The sequence below is a fragment of the Harpia harpyja genome, chromosome Z (assembly GCF_026419915.1).
Source record: "Harpia harpyja isolate bHarHar1 chromosome Z, bHarHar1 primary haplotype, whole genome shotgun sequence".
Lineage (NCBI taxonomy): Eukaryota > Metazoa > Chordata > Aves > Accipitriformes > Accipitridae > Harpia > Harpia harpyja.
In genome coordinates this window covers 64,513,445-64,535,990 of record NC_068969.1, presented here as the reverse complement: position 1 = coordinate 64,535,990, position 22,546 = coordinate 64,513,445, and the positions used below count along the sequence as shown (strand labels likewise).

Sequence of the window (22,546 nt, the reverse complement as noted above, 5' to 3'; positions counted from 1 at the left end):
AAACACAGATACTGAATCACAGTTACGTTAAATGTCTCTACTGCAAGACCTGCATGTATGTGTTGCTGCTCTTCTAAAGCGGGCCAAAATCAGCAGTAGCAGACACACCCAAGTTATTCCATGTTCCCATCTGACATCTCAACTACCCTGTCATGGTTTAAGCCCAACGGGTAACAAAGCACCACAAAGCCACTCGCTCACTCACTCCTCCCCCCCAGCCACAGTGGGATGAGGAAGAGAAAATATAGTGAAAAGCTCGTGGGTCAAGACAAGGACAGGGAGGGATCATTCACGACTTACGGTCACAGGCAAAAGACAGGCTCAACTTGGGGAAGAAACAAAATTGATTTAAGTTACTACCAATCAAATCAAAACAACAATAATGACAAGTAAACCCAAATCTTCCCCCACCTTCCCCCCACCCCTCCCTTCTTCCCGGCTCAACTCCACTCCCAATTTCTCTACCTCCTCCCCACCAGCAGTGCAGGGGCATGGGGAATGGAGACCTCCCACGGGAGACAGTCCTCCAAGAACTTCTCCAGCATGGGTCCTTCCCACGGGCTGCAGTCCTTCATGAACTGCTCCAGCATGGGTCCGTTCCCATGGGCTGCAGTCCTTCAGGCACAGGCTGCTCCAGCGCGGGCTTTCCCATGGAGTCACAGCATCCCCCTGCTCTGGCCTGGGGTCCTCCATGGGCTGCAGGTGGGCATCTGCTCCCCCACTCCCCTCCATGGGCTGGGGGCGGACAGCCTGCCATCTCACCACAGGCTGCAGGGGCATCCCCTCCTCCCCCTCCTTCCTCACTGACCTCGGTGTCTGCAGAGGGGTTCCTCTCACATCCCACTCCCCTCTCCGCTGAAGGTTGCCCCTCTTAAACCTGTTATCCCAGAGGTGCTACCACCGTCACTGATGGGCTCAGCCTTGGCCAGAAGTGGGTCCAACTTGGAGCCAGGGAAGCTTCTACCAGCTTCTCACAGGAGCCACCCCTGCAGCCCCTCTGCTGCTACCAAAAACCCCGCCATACAAACCCAAAACATACCCTCTACCATCTCCTGCATCCAGGGCATTGAATAAAAGACAATTAAGCTGCTGTACCTTCTCCTCCACTCCTCACTAGACAGCCATGCTTCTCTGGTACTCCCCTGATTGCTTTCACATCCTTTCATACTTCATTCTTTTCTTTGCTGCCTTCTGTCATTGCTCACTATCTTGCCCAAATTAAGCAGGTGTCCAAAAAAGAAGACTGGTATTGGAAGGCATTTCTAAAAACCTTTTGTTAAAAGAGAACATTCTGGAAAGTGTATGAGTGGTCATTGAGGCTGTTTTGTTTCTGATTTTGAATCAAGATGTTCCACCAAACTATATTTGCTGTTTCAGCAGGCCCCACATGCCCCATCCTTTCTTCACAGATGTTTATGGCAAATCTTGAGAGGGGCAGCTGGGTGAAAGTTATCAGATTAGTTTCAACAAATGTGTGGGGAATTTTATAACCAAGATTTTTCTAACGGAGCCATGCTGTTCTGAATGGTGCTGTGATGAAAAAAAACTGAGGCCAGGCCCAGAGCAGTAACTTTTTAACTCAGCCTAGCTGCAGCCAGAACAGAGTGTAAGAGCAGCCCCAGGTACCTTCAGCTGCTGGTGAGGAGAAAGACCTTATTCTGCTAGGAAATATGCAGGGACAGAAACTTCCACCAGCAGGGCTGTAACACCTTAAGGCACTACAGCTGCTTGTAAAGTCAATGTCTAACGCCACAGGATAAGAGCTGGGATAACTATATACTTTCTAAGGTAAAAAGCTATTCAGACTACTGACTCTGTGCAAATGAACTCCAGAATAAAAGTTTCATCCAAGCAAAGCAGTTTTGCACTCTTAAATTTCCAGCCCTTCTCTACTGATAACCCAGTCACACTCTCCTCCAACATCTTCATTTGTGACATCATGCCTAAAATTCATCTATCTAATCTTACAGAGGTGGCATGCCAGTGTATTTGTTCTAGAAAGTACTTATACACATTAAGGATTTGAAAAGAATAAGTAATAGTTATTTGCTTTTATTCATGGCTGCTGTATCTTCAGTTAAGTCAAATCAATTGCAACAGGACTGAATTTGACCCTGGCATGTATTTGCATCATACGTCTAATTTTAACCTTTATTATTCTGTATTGTATATTCTTAGGGCAGGGCACCATTACAAGATAAAGGTGGAAATGCAGCACACATACCCACACTTTTACCAGCTGTACCTTGACACAATTAGCAAGCGTTTTGAAAAAGCAGTGCCAAGCGTTTCATTGCAGAGTATCAACCAGTCCAAAAGTATCCAGGGCCCAAATACATGCCTGTGTTTTTCCTTCTGTTGTCATCTGCACCAACTAGAATGAAATTAGCACATGTAAGCTCATCTGTGCTGCCACCCCATGCACGCTTTATTTCACAGGTACACCTGTAACTGGTGGGCACTCATTACTCTTTTGAGGATACTACTACTGAGACAAGTATCTGGCTTCTTTTCGCAAAGCTTTTAGCTCAGACCTCTGCTGGATAACTTTTAAGCAGGCTACAGATATTTCAAAAAATATGGAGTATCATTTTTTCCTACGGAATGGATATATTAACTATGGGACCAGAACATTGGGAAAAAGAGATAAAACTAAGTCTAAATACTTTACTCTCTCCTAAACACTCATTTTTTAATCAGATGGGCAGGCAAACTGAGTGCTTGCAGCAAGCCTCTGAGAATCTTCCTCTCTCAGTTCTGGCCTTTCAGCTTTCCAGTCACGCAGGCAGGTCCAACTTTCAGAATTCATTCATTCTGCTCCTGGGAACCTCTCAGTCGACTGAAGTTTTCAGCCTCATCACTGCATGGGAAAAATTTGTGGGGATATTCCTTAGCTGAGCTATCCTTTTGCATTTTCTCTTTAGTTTCTTTAAACGTTATTCTCTTGTGGGGGGTCACTTGTTGGACCAAATGGGCAGAGTACATTTATTAAAAAAAAAAGTAAATCAGAATTTCCTGAGCCCATTTATAATAAAAACTACCCCAAACTCCTACTACAAATGGGAAAGCTTGATAGCAGCCACTAGGAGCAGCCACTAGTCACAAAGTACGTGTGACAGAATCTTTTTAACAGGATGGCTGTTGACAAAGCAGGCTTTTTCCCCTTCCAGAAAACCAATTAGAATAAAAAAGCTGGAAAAATATCTTTAGCTTCTCTCTGATCTACTAAAATCTCACTTGCAGAAACAAACAAAATTCTTTAACTGACTCTTAGAGATGGCGTCACATATACATAATAAAGGAAGTACAGAGGCTTCTACACTTGTCAGCAAATGCTAGCTCTCATTTCTTTCAACAACCTCATTAAGACCTGAAACTATTTTCAGCCTCCAAATAAAAATCCAATGTTTTTCCTATATACAAAATCCTTGTGCTGATTTTGAAGAATGATCCATCTCTTATTAGCCTATATAGATCTTAAGTTCAACCTGATTTTATCACAGCTCTGCCAAATGACTAAAATACTGCCATTGTGCAATGCACAAGTGGCTTAAAGAGTCACTACCTTATGTGTACAAAGCAGTGCATTTAAACACATAGCATGAGAGGGGCTGCACAAAAGCAGCAAGTGTTGCTGCTTAGGGTACCAGGCAATAGCAGAGCTCACGAGCCTTCTCCAACATTTTAAAGACTGCCTCAGTTTAAAAATCATGTAGATCTGCTTCAATTTAATGCAAACTGGAAGAATTTGGCTGCACCTATCTGAAACACCCTTTAAAAAAAATGGTAGTATAATGGACAAATATATATTTTGGCATGCACGCAAGCATGTAAATGTTTTTAATCAGGATATCTTTGTCAGAGTCATGAAATAGCAATGAGGCAGTGCTGAGAAGCACTGGTGCAATCATCTGTCACACTCTAGCCCCAAGGAATTGAACTGACCACGTGCTAGCAGTGAATGAAATTAGAGTATCATTATAAAGGTGTGCAGCAAAAACAACCAGTGCCACCAACACCATAGCGGAGCATGCAGCTATTACTATGTTTTGGCTTACCTACAGATGTGGACCATCTCTTGCAGCCTGGCCTCCTTCTCCCTGCTGATTACGGTGGTTTTACATTTGACTGCAGGGAGGCAGGAGCTACAACAGAAGTGGGTCAGGCCAAATCATGTTCTTTTTACAATGTTATTTATCAACGTGTATCTCCTTGCTGAGGCAACTACCTCCAAAACATCACAAGACTACTGAACAAGCCCATGGTCATGGAAAAACTCCTTTCAGTACCGCCGCTGCAAAAGCTACAGTAAACAAAACAATGAGAACAGCAATTCCAAATGCAGAAATAAACCACAGCAATTAATATAGCTGGTCTCTCTTCCTTCTGGACCTATTCCCAGGACCATTTTCAGCAATCCTCAATATCCTCCATCTTCAAATGTGGGAGCTTTCCTGATCTTTTGTTTATGATACTCATATTTGAGCAAACTTACCCACTCACAACGCAGCAGAAATGGCTTCTGCAGCTCTATCTACAGTGATGACTAGCAGTTGAGAATTGTCTTTACATGTCCATATGTGTTCTGGTATCTGGTTTTCTAAGTTGAGTTCAATATAAATTTAACACAGGATGTCAGCGGCCTACCTGTGAGCTTCCTCTCCTATTATTGCCCACAACACAACCCAGCAGATGGCAAAAAGCTGAATGTTATCTTAACTTGCTCCAGAATTCACCCATGCCAACTGCAACTCAGACCCTGAAAAGGGCCTTCACTCAGATAGGAAGTAATTTTAAATTTTATTGGCTTTCCAGAGCATATTGCAGATACTTTTCCTTTCCTTGGCCTCTCAGGGAAGAAGCTGAGGTCCTAGCTTTTATGTGAGGATGTTATTTTTTTTATACATAAACAGGCAATGCTCAGTAAAGGGAGGGAACTAATCAAAAGCAGAGGATAAAGGGCAGCATTCAACATATTAAACACTGCAAATTGAAATTAAAATAAAAGCAAAGACACCTTTACTGAACAATGACAAACAGAAGTCCCTGTATCATCCTTTTTAGTTTATGATACAAAGAAGTGCTCCCAACAACAGACCTAAACACTGCAAGAGTCAGGTTCTATGTGTTTTGACTTTTTTCAGACAAGATAGGCATTTAAGTATGTGCCAAATCTGTAACTTGACCATGTAAATATAATTTTAATAAACAGATCTTTATCAGCTATATTAAAAAATAAACCTTTAAAATAGATACAATCCTCTAGGAAAAACATTTATTCAACTAATTTACAGAGTAAGCCAATTAAGGCAAAATATATTACTTGGAAATAGGCTTTCACTGGGTACAAGTATGAGCTGGCTTAACAGTATATTGTATATAAAAATGTCCTTCGAAAGCATCTAAGAAAGGTAAAGGCAGAGCAATATAAGCTGAAAAACTGCTTCTTTAAGGCAAACAAAAAGTATTTGTTTATTCTTTGTTTCTTAAAAAAGTATTATTACCAAAATATTTTCTTCACAATTACTTCTATATTTCTAAATAAAGATTTAAGATTGTGTGAGCATGGATAGAGGGCATTTATAGCCATGAAAAAAGTCAGACACTACTGAAGACTTATATGAGAAACAGTAAGCTCATGCATCAAGAAGGCATTTAAGACTTAAAAATGTTTAGAAAACCCAGGATAGCAAAGCAAGTGATACACATCTCATCATTTTCCACATAAAATTGCTGACAACGATAACTTGATAGAAGAAAATACATAATTCCATATAAAATATGAAGTTTGGAAGCACTGGACTAAATCATGTTGTTGAAATTGTTGAGATAGTGGCCAGCAGGAGCAGGGAGGTGATTGTTCCCCTGTACTCGGCACTGGTGAGGCCGCACCTCGAGTACTGTGTTCAGTTTTGGGCCCCTCACTACAAGAAAGACATTGAGTTGTTGGAACATGTCCAGAGAAGGGCAACCAAGTTGGTGGGGGGCCTGGAGCACAAGTCTTATGAAGAGCGGCTGAGGGAACTGGGGTTGCTTAGTCTGGAGAAAAGGAGGCTGAGGGGAAACCTTGTTGCTCTCTACAACTACCTGAAAGGAGGTTGTAGTGAGGTGGGTGCTGGTCTCTTCTTGACAGAAGAGACTGGAGATAGGAAGAGAGGAAATGGCCTCAAGTTGCAGCAAGGGAGATTTAGGTTGGATATTAGGAAAAATTTCTTTACTGAGAGGGTTGTCAGACATTGGAATAGGCTGCCCAGGGTAACAGTTGAGTCACCTTCCCTGGAGGTATTCAAAAAGCACGTAGACAAGGCACTCCAGAACATGGTTTAGTGGGCATGGATGATGGTTGGACTCGATGATCTTGAAGGTCTTTTCCAACCTAAATGATTCTATGATTCTATGTGTTTGTGGTACCTGATCTAAAACCCACTGAAGCAACTTGAAATTTGTCTAGTGTTTTAATTGGACATGAATTTCATTACTGTTACATAAAAAGAAAAAAGATGCAGCGTGGAAAATGAGATTTCAAAATTATTTAGCAACGACTTCAACTAATGGGGCATGGGTTTGTGCTCTTCTTCAGCAGCTCAATGTTACATGTTATAAAAACTGCTCAGTATCACTCCTGAGAACTTCTATACAGACACCAAACCTATGAGGTGTTAAGTACCACCTAAGCACAGGCCCCAAGAAAACATCTAATACAGAAGGTAGTCTTTCTGGATTGAAATGCATATATAGCATACATATTACACTGTCAACATGTTTATATTACTAATATAATAGAAATAGCTAAACAATGATCCCCTTTTTAAAAAAGTATACTAACCAAAATATCTCAGCAAATGCCTAGTAAGGTGTCAAATAAAAGCACATTCCACTTTACAAACTGTAATGCTATTTGTCCCAGTTATAAATATATGTTTGTTCTGATTTTCTGTTTTGTGAATCGTATTGGAAATCACATAGTAGTTAAAAATTGCAATTGCTCATTTCTACTATTGGAAACCACTTCTTAAACAGTAAACTACAGTTTACAGTTAGATTACAAATCTGTGTTGAATCCACTGAGAATTAGAACATGCAGCTTTCACTTAAATTCTACAATCAAAACCAGTATTCCTTAGTGTCATGGATGAGCCTTCTTTCAAACGGTCCTGGGTGGTAAGTGTTGTTTGTACATTCCGGCTAGAGCCTTAGCTGCACTGTAGATCATCTGTCGACGGGACATGCCAGTGAATACCACGTGCCAATCAGTCCTGTTGACGTTCAGTATACTCTTCTCAAGCACTTCACCCACGGTCACCAACAGGCCTGACCATCTCAGATTGTAGTCCTGAGGAGTAAGACTCTTAGCCTGTGTAACATTTTGAGAAATGATTATTGAAAGAGTTTGAAATAAGTAGTTTTGTTTCTATCTTCACCAGTAACAACTTTTGGAAGTAATCATTCTTATACCAATAGGACTACCTGGCAAATTAAAGGGTAACAGAATCCAAATTTCAGACTGCTCCATAATTTGCCTAGCCAATTATACTTTTTGGATTTGTATGTGTCATGATCCAAATGACATCTGAACAGTATAAAACTAAAATATGATGCTTAAGAGAGTAAAGACATTCTGCCATTACCAGGCAAAGTTTTCTCTTTCAAAGTAGCCAACAGATGGAATCAATAATGATACACATTTATACAATGACTCTTATCCTCCAAAAGTTTTAAAAACAGTTAGAATGTCCCTCTGAAGCAGGCAAGTAGCCAAATACAAGAAGCAAGCTGAGCCTAGCAGAAATGGAGCACTGAACTATTTACATGAGATCACAGAGGGATTACATACTGTAATTCCCTGAACTTGGAAGCAGAAGGGAAACAGTGGGGGAAGTATCACTGCATTTATCTGGTCTGATGCTTATCCTAGGCAGCCACCTCTGGCCACTGTAGCATACAATGAAGGGTAGAAGACATTTAGCCTCAGTAAGACTGTTCTTAGTATTACTTCATAGCATTGAACATTGGGCCCAGTTCTTCATACAGACTTTATTTTGACAAATACTTGAGTTAGTCTGTTTCCTTTGCATGTACAGCAGATCAAAGGTCATTAGTGTGTTCCAGCCTTCCTAAAACTGCTGTCTTGCAATTGTAACAGCATATATGAGTTTGTTAGAGTATGCAGTCTGCTCCAATATCAAAATAACTTGTTATCAAGAGGTACATAAAAGGCAGATTTCTTAAGGAAAGGAACAGGAAATTTTCCTTATTAGTCAGAACATATTGGCAGTAAGAAGAGCGCATCTAGCTGCAAGTATGGACTGATTATGTGATTATGATATCTCCATTATGATCCACAATTGCACAGAACTTCATAAATTAATTCTTTAATACTTTTACTGCTAAAAATCAGTAAACTTCAAATAATAAAAAAAAAAACCACAACCTTGCAGTAGTTTCCCATCATGGTTGCAATTTCTGGCTCAGCAAAAAACAAGATGACACCTGGTCTCTTAACAGAAAAATGTTCTCAAAACAAGCCCTCAAATCCACATTTTTACCTCCTCAAATCAAGCAATGTTTAGAGTTATGAACAACCATGAGTCTCATATTACATGCTCAGAAAACTCTATGCCATTGGTAAAGACATTAATAAAAGAGTATCTTTTCTACACAGTTTTACCGCTATTTCCATTACACAGAACAATAAAACACATTGCTAGCAAGAATTCTGAGGAACATAATTGCTTTTAATGTTGCCTCTGTTAAATCTTTTGTACTGCGAATAACAAATAACATTGCCTGTCCAACACATACTTCTTTCTCTGTTCTTAGTCTGAAATACAACTATACCATTGCTCGTTTTTTTCCTGTTGTAATCTAGATTTTGCTTAAAGATATTGGACTGGATTTATACAAACATATTTCTTGCGCACCCCTGAGAGAAACCCACTTAAGCTGCAAAGACCTCCTTCCGCACCTGAGGAAATATTCTTATTTTACCTATGTAAAGATTCATGAGGGTTGATTTTGAGTCACTGAACCAGAATGATGACAATATTTCAATGATTAAAGCTATATTTCCTTTTTGAGGGAGTACTTCTTTGTGGTTAATTTCTTCTTGGAATATTTCCTCTTCATTAACAGGAAAGTAAAACTAGTGCTTCCAAGTGCCATGTATTGCAGAATGAGACTCTTGATCAAGAATTGCTTTCCTACAAATGCCTAAAGATTTTTAGGTAATACATAAACATGATTCAAAAACAGGTTTTATCCTCATTTCATAAATTAAAACATTCAAGTGGAGCACCTGCCAATAAGAACTGACATCATAAATGAAATTAAAACTTAAGTCTTATGTCTCAACTGTTAATCCAACATTGGTAACAAAACTGAAAACTCACCTGCTGAACGTATTGCAAAGGCACTGGTGTTGCTTGGGTAAAAGCTTCCAGATGAATCCCATGAATTGGATCCTCAATAATCAGACATCCAATATCAAACCACCTGCAATGACGTGCAAGTTACTTTACTTTTGAGTAGTAAGTATCACTCAGTTGAAAAACATGTTAGCAGCTGAATTATGACCATTTTACAAACACTACTACAAATGTAGTTATAACGTAATAATGAGTTTAATCAAAGTGTTCTAGTATTTTTCAAGTAAAATTTGTATATATAACTTTTTATATATAGATATAAAATTATAGTGCATGTCTATGGATGTAAAATACATAATATACATAAAAACATAAAATACATGAAACTTACAGATCAAAGAAACAAAGAAAGCTAGTGGGGTGGGCATGTGTGCAGATACATTCTCCTGGCCATATTTATTATGCTACAGTTTTCATGCAATCTTTGAAAGAATGTTTCTCATTAAGATAACCTTCCCTAACAATTAAAAAAAAAAAATCTATTTATCATTCATGTTCTATATTCAGAAGATTTTTTGGTATGTCTAATCCTACAACAATCATTTAAATGGTTTATTCAGAGAAACACTTCTGCACCTTTCAGAAAAGATGGTCCTTGCTGTAGCAGATACAGTAAAGGCTATTGAAGCAGTACCCAAAATGGTTCCCTATCTAGCTTGTAAAAACTTTAAATCATTTCTCCCTATCAACAAAACTAACAATACTAACATAATCCAAATAAAACCAAGGGCAATGCATCATCACTACCTCACTGTATTCAATACCTGTAACAGTTACAGGAGAAACACACTCCAGGGAAAGCACAAACACAAAATCAAGGCCAAGAATCATAAAAGAATTAAAAAGGAAAATATTATTGTAGTTGTGGTTTCATATGTAGTATACACGTGTCCACATATAAATTGTATTTTATTCTTTAAAGCATGGGAAGCAAGGATGTTGTAAAAAGAAATGCAAGACTCCAATTTTAAGAAACAACTGGCTGGGCCATGTAAGCTTCATACTAAGAGTTTAGTGGAGCAAGACAGGAAGAAGTAATTCACTTGCATCATCTTTGTCGGGAGGAACAGAGCACTGGAATGCTCTGTGATAGAGGACTACCTCACTTGCAACTACAAAAGACTGTTGAGAAAGCTTCATGATTAAAGTTAACTTGCTCTCAATTAATAAAGTAGTTAGAGTCTAAAGGGTAAAATACACTTAAAGGAGTTTGCAACCTTTTCTGCAAATAGTATTCAGGACATGCAACAGGAAGGGGAAGTAATGTCCTTCAGCTGTCTGATGGACAACTGAGAAGTTTAGCTGTGAGCAGTGACTGATCTATTAAGTGTTAGGTGCAGAGCTCTTAGTATTGGTGGTTGGTTACTTGTAAACTCCTCTCCTTCAGTCATGAATAAGTATGGTAAACAGTATCAGCAAAACACTGACTGCATCCCCCGTATTAGAACTGTAACACCACAATGCTCACTTCAGAATAATAATTAATCAATTACTAGCACCATGACCTATCATTCCACTGCAGAAAAAAACAAGGGCCAAAAATAGTTCAAATGTTTTTTTTAACACCTTGCAAGGAAGCTTTCAATGTTGTCTACTGAATAAAAATTAAAGCATGCATTAAGTTACTCTGTTTCTACCACAACTAATATTGAAGATCAAGATGTTCTTGGGGCCTGTAATGTGTGGACAGAAGAGTTAGCATTCCTTTCAAAAACACTGTAGTCCTGAGTGAGCTTTTTCATGTCAAGTACTTTAAGCAACATTTTCAGATTTAGGAATGAGTAAATTCAAAGGACGAGAACAGCAATTATTTTGAAGCAGAGATCTCATTGTCATAGTTACTCCTTTGTAGAAATATAATAAAACATCTAAATCAGAATAGATGGAAATAAATGCTCAATAAAAATTAAAGCACTTCCTAATTCTATTTACTTCAGAAAATTCACCATCCGTCTTCCACTAAGGATACTAAATATACCTTCAAAAATGGAGCAAGAGCAGAGTATGTGTCAAAAAAATAAATCAAAGCCCATCACATGCACAAAAATGCAAACATTAGAAAAGAACTATTTAAGTTTGCATTAAGCAAAACACGACATTGTCCTTAATGTTTTGGAATTTAATTATAAAGCTACTTCAAGGACTGTCAAAAAGCATGTTACAAAATCAAATTGTAACGTATTTGAAAACACCATTGTTAAGTCTGTGCAATGCAAATTAAAAATATTAAGTACCTTTTTGGTGAAAGGAAAATGGATAATATATTATCTGATAAAGTCATATTACTACAAATGCCAGAACATCTCCCAATATACTTTCTGAACCAAATACAATTTCAGAGGAAGAGAAGAAAGAGTGTGCACACAAGTGTGAGCAAACTACTAGCCAAATTCCAACTTCTGCAGCTCCTTAATTTTGTCAGTTCAGTATAACTTCATTGTGTTTTTATATTGTGAATCTTGAAAAACCTGACAAGGATTTTGTATATTAAAGTCTCAAGATGTCTGGACAAAAAGCCAAACATCACCAAAATCAAGTCTGCCAAAGCAATACTGAAGACAGACTCTCTCCTTTCTTCTGCTCAGTGATACTGTCAGCAACTCTTTATAGGCTCCTTTGAGTCAACAAAGAATATTCCTCCCCACCTCCCCCTCCCCCAGGAATATATTTAAAGTTCTCACTTGTCAGGAAGCAATTCCTCAATGAAGTTTTCTACTGATACAGCAGGCTGTTTTTCATGTATTACTCCTGTCCGACGCAAGCTGTCTATCCTTTCTTGGGCTCCCTAAATGGTAACATAAGCCATTAGACATTCTCGTTGAATCACAGCATAGCACAATGCCTACAGATGAATGCAAAAAGAACTCTAGAACACACTTTTCAAGTTAAACAGAATATATGAGAGATTTTGAATAATGACTCTTATTTCGATGTTAGAAAAACAAAAAATGAAATTCATGAAAAGCTGTAATGGAATCCCGAACAGTAATGAAAACTATGATAAAACTAATTAAATATTTTTAGTTTGTTATTTTTCCATGAAAAAGACCTAGATTAGCATGCAAAGAATTCCTAACCTGTAACTGCGTCAAGTTTCACTATTAGTTAAAGCATCAGTATATATTTCTGTTACTCACACTGACATTTTTGCAGCTTAAGATTTGTTGGGTTTAGATCCTTTAAGAGCGTTGGACCACCTTTGTAAGACCAAGGGAGAGAATCTCTTTGTTGTGGTACCTATCCAGCTAAGACATAGGAATCATTCGCTCCAAACCTGTTATCACTCTGAAGTTGTAATAGAAATACTACTACTGCTACACTGTAGTAGCTAAACAGGTAAAGGAACATATACATTACCCTCCTTTATCTCAACATAAAATTTTATCAGCTAATACATTGCTATGAGGATAGGCTTTACTTAGCTGTAAATACTGCCACAGCAGTTAGGAGAAAAGAATTCCATTTTAATGAGTAAATTATTTGCTTACATTTAAGAAACGGAATACTAAATAGTTGTTTTCAGGGGTTTTAGTTATTGGCCAAGGAGGTCGTTGCACATAGATACACCAGACAAACATGTACATTTTTAAAATCTGGTGAAACAACGTTTGCTAACCCTTCCTCTGGGCCGGCACAGCTGTCTGCAAGGCTGCACGGTGAATTCTTACTTTTTAAACGTAACATAGATCTGTTCAGGAAGATGCCTGACAAATGTTGATCAAACTTTCATTGATCTACAGAATTAGTGGGGAGACAAAGTCTCAAAGACTGTCTTTTAATTTCTAACATTCCCAACGTGGTGTACTGGTAATAGATGAAGAAGAAATGCCTGATATACTTTGAAAGTACAGTAATATCACAATATATGCTAGATGTGATGGCAATCAATGACAGCACAAGAAAACTGACGTAAATATTCTTCATTTGCTGTGCATGTGTTTGCAAAAAAACCCCAAAACTATTTAAACAAGCCGCTTTAAACTCATCTAATGACCCAGACAGCAATTTTTTTTTCTAAAAAAATGAAATGTTTACCTATCCCACAAATTGACCTCCTCTTTATGGAAAATCAGATTCTTCTGGGCGAACGTTTCCACACTCTCTCTTTGCATTGGAGGTACTTTAGTACTGTTATGTATCAACTTACTTTTAAACCTGCAGCATAGCCCACAGGTTGGGGTGCAATGTTAGACTGTGCAGCCTCTCCAGTAACAATAGCCATTCCAAAGACTTCTTGAAAGGCATCTCGAATTGCTGCGACTTTTACCTCTTTATTAGAAGTAACCACTATGTCCAGTTCTCCCCCAGTTTCTGTAAAATACATATATACATATGCATGTATTTTTCTTCATTCCCATTATAAGCTAGTTCAAATACATTCTACATCTTAACAGTATGCTTCAATTGATCTTCTCATGCACTGTAAAAAAGTTCTTTTTATGAAGCAGAAGTAATTTAAGTTAGCAAGTAAAAGTTAGATGAATAGCTAAGTGATTCATGGATGAAAGACAGACAACAGGAACTGATGGTTGTTCAGCACCTGAAAAAAAAGCATATCAGTCATTTAAGATGATAATTCCTGGATTTAGGAGAATAACTCAGACGTCCATTTCTAAGGATCTTGTAGTGTTCTGGGAAGTGGTAAGAAATGTTTGTGTGCCACACAAACTCTTCCTTACGAAAGGGACCAAGAACACAGATGCAGTTCATAAAATCCAGTGAACATCTGTCAAATTATGTAAGCTTTAAAAGAAAGGCTCACATTACTTTCTAGCTGTCCTTGGACTGTGAATTTCAGTGTCATTTTATTGCCTGTCTGTGTCCCTACAGCTTTATCCTGTTTTTAGATATTAAATATCTGTGGAACCAAAAAGTTGTAAGTATTTCTGAATGATTTCCATATGGTGGTATCTCCATAAAGAAGGATGAGTTTTCACTAAGCTTTTTTAGAATAAAACAAAACAGTTCATGAATTAAAAGAAATCTAAAATTACTACAAAAGATTGATGAGTTCAATTATACCTCACATCTGTCTGTATCACAGCTGGATAACTTATTGTCAAACAATTTATGCAAAACCATCTCATAAAACTTGTCCCTCCTGTGACAAGCTTTCTTAAGAACAGCTTAAACCTTTTTCAGACATGGAATATGACATCAGAGAAAGCTGCATAAGTAAATTGCATCAGCAAGTGTAAAGGACAAATTACTGGACAACATGCCCACAAGTAGGCACTAGAAGCAATAGCCATGGTCATGCCTCTTGTCATCCTTAGTCCAATGGCTGTGGATGATGGAGGAGTACAAGGAGAAAGGACTACAGAAATCACCAGATCTACTGTAATTTACCATACAGCATCTCCTCTTGCTTCTGCTGAAGACAGAATATTGAGCTAGATGAACCACTGGAGTGGAGCATCTATTCTATGAGGAAAGACTGACAGAGCTGGGAATGTTCAGCCTGGAAAAGAAGAGGCTCAGGGGGATCTTTGATGTGTACACATATCTGAAGGCAGGCTGCAAAGAGGACGGAGCCAGGTTCTTTCCAGTGGTGTCCAGTGACAAGACCAGAGACAATGGGCACAAACTGAAACACGGGAGGTTCCATATGAACATCCTGAAAAACTTTTTTACTGTGAGGGTGACTGAGCACTGGCACAGGTTCCCCAGAGAGGTGGTGGAGTCTCCATCCTTGGAGATACCCAAAAGCTGCCTTGACGTAGTCCTGGGCAACTGGCTCTAGGTGGCCCTGCTGAAGGAGGGGGGTTGGACAAGATGACCTCCAGACATCCCTTCCAACCTCCACCACTTTGTGATTCTGTGATCCAACAGGGCATTTCTTATGACAACAGCAGCAAACTAGTAAAGAAACAGCCCTTTAACCTGTCATTTTTCAAGCCCACTGACTGTACAAAACCATGTTAAGCTACCTCTTGAAAGAAAAAAAGAACAGAGCGCGGTGGTTTTGCTTCTAAACACTAACACTCCACCTAATTACACATGCTGCCAAAGTCTGCAGTATTTATCCTGATGTAAGAAAAATTGCTCCATTGATAAAAAGCCTGAAGCTTAAATTTTAAAGAAAAGAACAATTTATTCTTTGGCTCGTATTACTTTGCAGATGTCAGTTACGGGAAACATTATCTTTTTATAAAGAATCACCAGACATATGCCAGAACAGTAGTAAAACATTCTATTTGGTTTTTAGGCTATTTTTTAACCTTTTATTTATCAATTGCTTTACTGAATGGAATTGGGTATATACATCATTGAATTTGGGCAACTGTTTTAAACACTAAACACCGGCTAACAACGGACTAAAAAATTAGGGAGAGTATCTTTTTTCATTGATGACTTCTTGATAGAAATCAAGTCAACATAAGTAAACAAGTTCTTAAAATTGAAAGCAGGCTTTTGCTGAAGTCTTGTTTGAGTGCCCAGGGATAGAAAACTGTTAAAGAGTTTTTAATGCAACTAAAAACTAACCCATAATGTACCTAGTAAATTACTGCATAGTAACTTAAGAATGGTAACTGTGCCCCATGTTTGCGTATTGCAACAGCACAATACAGATTATGTTCTTTTGTATTAAGGATCATCATATATCAAAAGCATATCTGTGTTCATCACAGATACTACATTGCATTAAAAAGAAACAATTTGTGACAAGATCTGTCACACACTATGGCAATATGGAAATATTAAAACCTAAAATATAAGAATTGACATACTCTGGTAAATTCAGAGACAGAACTGTCACATTAAGTTAGGCTTTAACACTTGAACATGAAATTTGATTACACCCTGTGTATTATAAAATGAAATGACAGTTCCACATACAATTTAAGATTCCCTGTCATCTTTTGTTATAAAAGCATTGATGTTTATGCTTATAAGGTGACCATTTCCTGTGCAGACAGGAATTTTTGATTCCAGGTGCTTGCCTCAGATGACATCTTTACAACGTGCCAACCAAAACAGTTCAGCTCTTTTCAACAGAGACTACAGAAATACTATTTGCTCATACGAAAAAAAAGTTATTCAACAACCTCATCCAGAAGCTTTGGTAATTTCAGGCTTTGGCATGAGGAATCTGAAATTTGTTTGGAATTGCAGCAGTGAGGAGAGAGCAGAGAGAAGTGGGGCCATTTGTGGCGGACATGGCTTTTGTTGATCAGAAAACATTTCAAGAAGGAAGTAAATACTAAATTTACAAATCTCTGCCCTATTTCCACAACCTGCAACTAGAAAAAAGAATGCAATATATTAATGGCCAAGATGTATACAGATGCTTTCCTTCCAACATGACTTCAGAGAACTTTGAGATAACCACTGAATTTGCTTACACTAACTGAATCTTACAAGCAAAGCATTTTATTAGAATTACTTTCTCCTCTAGGTAATGTTGTTCTGTCCCATGAATACTGTGTCAAACTATCCAAACCGTCATTGGATACTGACAGATCCTATTTTAAAAAGGGATGGTCATGACTGCAATAGAAACCTTAAATACAGTTCACCAAATTCTGCATAATCAACATTTACTGTAGCTTTGCATTGCATCCCACTAGTCCTCTCAAATACTTTCACAGTTGCTGGCTAGCCTTCTCACCAATTTCAAATCCCACTACCTCCTTGTCCTAGTTTCAGCTGGGATAGAGTTAACTGTCTTCCTAGTAGCTGGTACGGTGCTATGTTTTGAGTTCAGTATGTGAAGAATGTTGGTAACACTGATGTTTTCAGTTGTTGCTAAGTAGTGTTTAGACTAATGTCAAGGATTTTTCAGCTTCTCATGCCCAGCCAGCAAGAAAGCTGGAGGGGCACAAGAAGTTGGCACAGGACACAGCCAGGGCACCTGACCCAAACTGGCCAACAAGGTATTCCATACCATGTGACGTCACATCTAGTACAGGAACTGGGAAGGGGGGGTGGTGAATCGCCGCTCGGGGGACTAGCTGGGTGTCGGTCGGTGGGTGGTGAGCAATTGCACTGCACATCATTTGTACATTCCAATCTTTTCATTATTGCTGTTGTCATTTTATTAGTGTTATCATTATCATTATTAGTTTCTTCTTTTCTGTTCTATTAAACCGTTCTTATCTCAACCCGCGGGTTTTGCTTCTTTTCCCAATTTTCTCCCCCATCCCACTGGGTGGGGGGGGAGTGAGTGAGCAGCTGCGTGGTGCTTAGTTGCTGCCTGGGGTTAAACCATGACACTCCTCACTAGTCAGCTGCTGGTATATTTTCCCTTAAATGTAGGACAATTAACTACTACTCAATAATTAGGTCATCTTCCCCTTTTATTCCACATATTGTCCACTGGATTAGTAAAATAGTGCAGCAACATGGCTAGCTGGATCACAGAATAGGTCCAGCTGAAAAACAGCTCAGAAAAACAAAATGGGAAAACATTTTAATAGTTTCTTCTCAGCCTTATCAGTTTCCTGACCAGCTTCACCTACATGCAGACAAAGGGCAGTACTGGCACAGCTAAGGAGGAGGACTCTTTACCAGACTGCTGGAATAGAAAAAAACAAACCAAAAAACAACAAACAAACAAAACCAGAACAAAACAAAAAAACAACCAACCAAAAAAAAACCCCAAAACCAAAAAAACCCCAACAACAACACAGAAAACCAAACCACCACCCCAGATAAATTTCGTCTTTTGCTTCCCCATTTTAATGAAGTAGAAAACTCAGGTCACTTATGTGACATGCAATGTACTCCAGTAAAACAAGAAATGGTGAATACCACAATGCTTCTCCTTCCTATTAATTTTCAAGATGCAGTTGAAATGCTATGCTTTTCCTTCCAGGCTCAATGTCCAGCAGTATTTCAGACTTCATTAGACCATTTTAGAATTTTAATGTTCCTACTAACTGACTCAGGAACTGGTTCAAGTTTGCTGAATTTCCTAAAACTAGTATAAATACTATTAGGCTAGAAAGGTGGAACAGCTGAAAGTCAGAAGAAAGCCTCAAAAGCTATGTAATTACCTCTGTCCTATGCCTCTCTGAGTATGCCTCCCTTTTGGCTTGTTTTAACTTTAATGTGATAGCTTACACAGTAGTATTTAAGCATGTAATCCAACAGAAAACATACAGTGTATTTTAAACTCAACTCCATAAGGCGTAAATAGAGACACAGTAAGAGAAAACAGTATGCAACTTAGGGATTATAGACAACGTCTCTTCATGGTTTTTTTTTCTTTATAACTTCCTCACCTTTCACAATCTGAATCAAAGGGTATTACTATGCCACTATCTGAACTATAGTGGAATACAAAAGTCAAATGAACCTCAAGACACATATAAAAAGTCAGCCTCCAGAGCAAGAGTTTCATTGGACAATACACTTGAGAAATCAGTACAGAAATTGTGACTTTGAATTAACACATTACATATACAAACTTCAAGTGTAAAAGCAGTGTGCTATTATATTAACCCCTCTTAACATATACATGTATTACTTAATGGTTTGTCACAAATACTTACTGATGTATGGAACCATGCCAGGATCCAGCGTTGTGATCATGGTCTCCACTGAATGCTTGGTTTTATCAAGAACAGACTTCACCATGGGATTCTCAGCTACACCCTAAATTTAAGCAAATAGATTTCCATATTATCTGCTGGTTTTTTCCCAAGAAACTCAAAATGTTACAGTTAAAACCCAAGCAAACAAAAACCAAATATTAAGCTGCTTTGTGTTTTTCTTACCACATTTACACTATATCTATTGTATCTCACTCCTCAGCACAAACGCTACAGGATATGACTATCAGTGCATGACTTCTGAGTTACAACATAAAGTTCAAATATCATCTTTACCACACTCTTCTGCATTAATGCAGAAACAGCCCCATCAGTGATGGTGGGCCACACACTTGATATAGTCCTACTCTGGGACCAGAAGCCTTGAGCATTTAGCAAAGTTGTAGATTCCCAATGCTAATTATAGGTATCATCAGACTAGGTAGCTAGATTTAGACTGTGATAACTCAAGCTGAAGAGTCTCTCTTTTCTAAACTTCATAAAGACGATAGGATCTATTTTTGAATGGCCCATTACTAACAAGTATTTCTAGAGCAATTGAGGTCAAAGTCCTCAATTTATAAATAGATTCTAAGCACTGCTGGAAAAATGTTCTACATTCTCCAGCCAAATCATAGGTGGAGCGGCTGACAGACTTAAAAGTTCATTAAATATAAACACAAACACTGTCCTGTGTCTTGCAAGTAGCCTTAATGAATGTCTGTATCTTGTCAAAAGTTTATTTAAATTCAGATGAGATCACAGGGTGAAAGAAGGAAGATACCAATGCTGAATCATTGAGAGATAAAGCACTGGAAACTATTTTACAGAAACCTTTTATAAAATTTCTTTAGTAAACAGACTGCTTTCAGTCTAATATTAAAACTGCATATGCTTGTATTTGTTTCACTAAATGACAAGCTTTACCTAGGACAGCACTGTGCGCATATGTTTTTCTGGGAAGTGCTCGCTTAATACACTCAACACAGTATTTCAGAGAACTGCAGAATCAGAGTAGTTTTAATTACCTGAGAATAACTTTTGCTCAGCAAAGCTTCTTTCCCATAAATCACAGAATGGTTTGGGTTCGAAGGGACCTTAAAGATCACCTAGTTCCAATCCCCCTGCCATGGGCAGGGATACCTTCCACTAGAACAGGTTGCTCAAAGCCCCATCCAACATTAGAATGCTTTCTATTATCTTTGTAGCAAGCTTAACAAAGAAAAAAACCCCACACTTCTACAACTACTGAGATACTGTATAGCTACTAGGAATGACTATCTTATCCCATGTTTCATGCTGAAATAGTTCATTACTGGGTTCAGGTACTCTTCTCACCACTGTGCAAAGCACTAAGCCTAACTGTAGAATTTGGTAAAGAAAACAAAACAATTACTCACTGCAGCACAATTAAGCTTTTTCAAGCCAGAGCCCACTGTAGCCACTTGTTTCTCATGAATATAACAAAAGACTTTTCTGAACAGTTGCATTCACTGACTAATACGCATACTCTTATGACTACTCATGTACCCACAGGATGCCATCAAGAACAGGGAATTTTATACTCCTCCTTCAGCTCTCTAACAATTTGAAGTTTTTTTGTTGTTTTAATAAAAACTGAGTTCCTCAGAAACATTTTAATTTGGAATTTCCAGTTTTAGCATCTCTCCAGTAATGCAAAGCCAAGCAGTACTTCTCCAATCAGCAGCCTGGCTACCTAACTAACATAAAGTCATTATACATCTGCAGATAATCAGGTTCCCGAGTAGCAAGAAGCTGCTGCTTCTGCCTATGGAAGATGCCTTTAAGTTCACCAATGTAGCACAAGCAGGGAGAAATAATCCGTAGTTTTATACCAATACAAAACATGAAGTTACCACAACACTGTGAACCATAATGCAGTTAAGTTTGGAATTTCTACCGAGTCAATTCTAAGTCAACATAAATCCAAATTGCTCAAATGGAGAATTTTCCACGTCAGGAGAGCACAAGCACAAATCTTTTGAATATTCAGGTCCTGGCTGTCTTCATTGCTCAGACAGACAAATATGCAAGTTGTCAGGTGCAACAACTGCAAAAGTATCAAACTTTGCCTCTGATATATTATGTAGAAACCAATCTTGGAACTGCTACAACACTGCTCAGCCATCTTTGACAGATCAAAGGAACTAAAACAGTCTCATTCAATTCTAGACCATTAATTTGTCAATTTTAGATTGTCACAGTCTTGGATATTATCTAGCTTGAAGGAAATATGGAAGAAAAGTGTATGATTTCTTAAGAACACTAGCGGAAAAAGGGTAGTTCAAACTACTTCAAGAACAGAAATAAAGGTAACTGCTGCAACTGCTGTGTAAGTTCTTCAGCAGGGAATCCAGGATGCATTTCTGTAATAATTACCAGTTAGTCTCCCAGATTCTGGCTGATCTTTAAAAAACACATAGTCTGATGTGTGCTTACAAATATCAAGAACTTGATGGCTTCAGTATAATTAATGATTCCTCATTCTTCCACCTAGGAAATTCTCAAAAAGAGGTCACTGAACACACAGAGCACATGGAACACTTAATACTTCAACCAAAATCTAGAATTTATCATTGAAGTCAGTGATAAAGACCTTCTCCATAAATACAAACAGGACACCTTTTAGATCCTACTGGTGTAAACGCAACAGTAATGTGGATGAGATTGGCTTTTCAACTAATTTGCAACTGCAAGCTCTGGCACTTTAAAAAGGGCTACAGAATCATGTTACAAGAAAAATGTTCTCTTCTGGAACATTACTGTCTATTGCAAACATTAAGAGGACTATGATGACTGAGACAAGGCCAATGTTATTTAAAAGAAGAAAGAAGATGTGTTTTTATGATCATGAGAGGCAGCTCTCCTTGAAAAGGGCAGCATGACAACTCTGCTCTCACTGTACTGATGGAGGATTAATCTTGCTTTTTAAGAATGTATTACTGTCAAGATGTATATTCCTGGAGTAAGGGAGGGCTCAGTCTGCCATGTCACACACAACTTTTTCTCCTAGCTTTTCATGTTCAAAAGGGCTTGAAAGTCCCTCCAAAACTCAGCAGTCCCACTGGGACATCAATCTTCTTGATTCTTCCTTCACATTTAGTATGAGACAGTACAGAATATGGTGTTGCTCTTGAAGACAGTTCAGCATTCATGCACGCTTAGATCTTTTTGCCACAATCTTCATGATGCTACTTGTATGTAGCATTTGTCACAGCTCCAAAAAGGTTACAGGCTAATGAAATTCTACTAGTTTACGTTGCTGCTTATTTCCTTTGTATGATTAGATCGCACCACAAGGAGTATCTGTTCTGCACTATATAATCCATGCCTTCTAGCTGAATAGAAAAATCCTACAAAATATCTTAGACACTTCTTAGGTAAACTGTTCTTTGGTAGAAAAACATGTATTTGTCTCTCCTTGACCAGGTTGGTTTGTTATGGAACAGGCAGGACTTGCATCCCATAGAAATCAAACTTAGTTCATTAGGAAATGATAAAGAAATGGGATATACAAAGAATTCTGGTGAGATAAACCAGACTTTTTCTGCATCCAGTTGCTGT

At 38.3% G+C, this 22,546-nt stretch overlaps 1 protein-coding gene across 4 annotated transcripts in view; it reads right to left on the bottom strand.

The window, feature by feature from the left end:
* Nucleotides 1–5,249: 5,249 nt before the first annotated feature.
* The window catches only part of PRRC1 (proline rich coiled-coil 1), a 31,020-nt gene continuing 13,723 nt past the window's right edge, over nt 5,250–22,546 (bottom strand). For all 4 annotated transcript variants that reach the window (XM_052777164.1, XM_052777161.1, XM_052777162.1 and 1 more), the window contains exons 5-9: nt 18,923–19,025; nt 13,573–13,736; nt 12,107–12,210; nt 9,390–9,492; nt 5,250–7,354 (exon numbers count right to left, since the gene is read on the bottom strand). In XM_052777164.1, the coding sequence (XP_052633124.1) occupies nt 7,145–7,354; nt 9,390–9,492; nt 12,107–12,210; nt 13,573–13,736; nt 18,923–19,025 (684 nt within the window). In that variant the 3' untranslated portion in view covers nt 5,250–7,144. The remainder of the gene's footprint in view (nt 7,355–9,389; nt 9,493–12,106; nt 12,211–13,572; nt 13,737–18,922; nt 19,026–22,546) is intronic.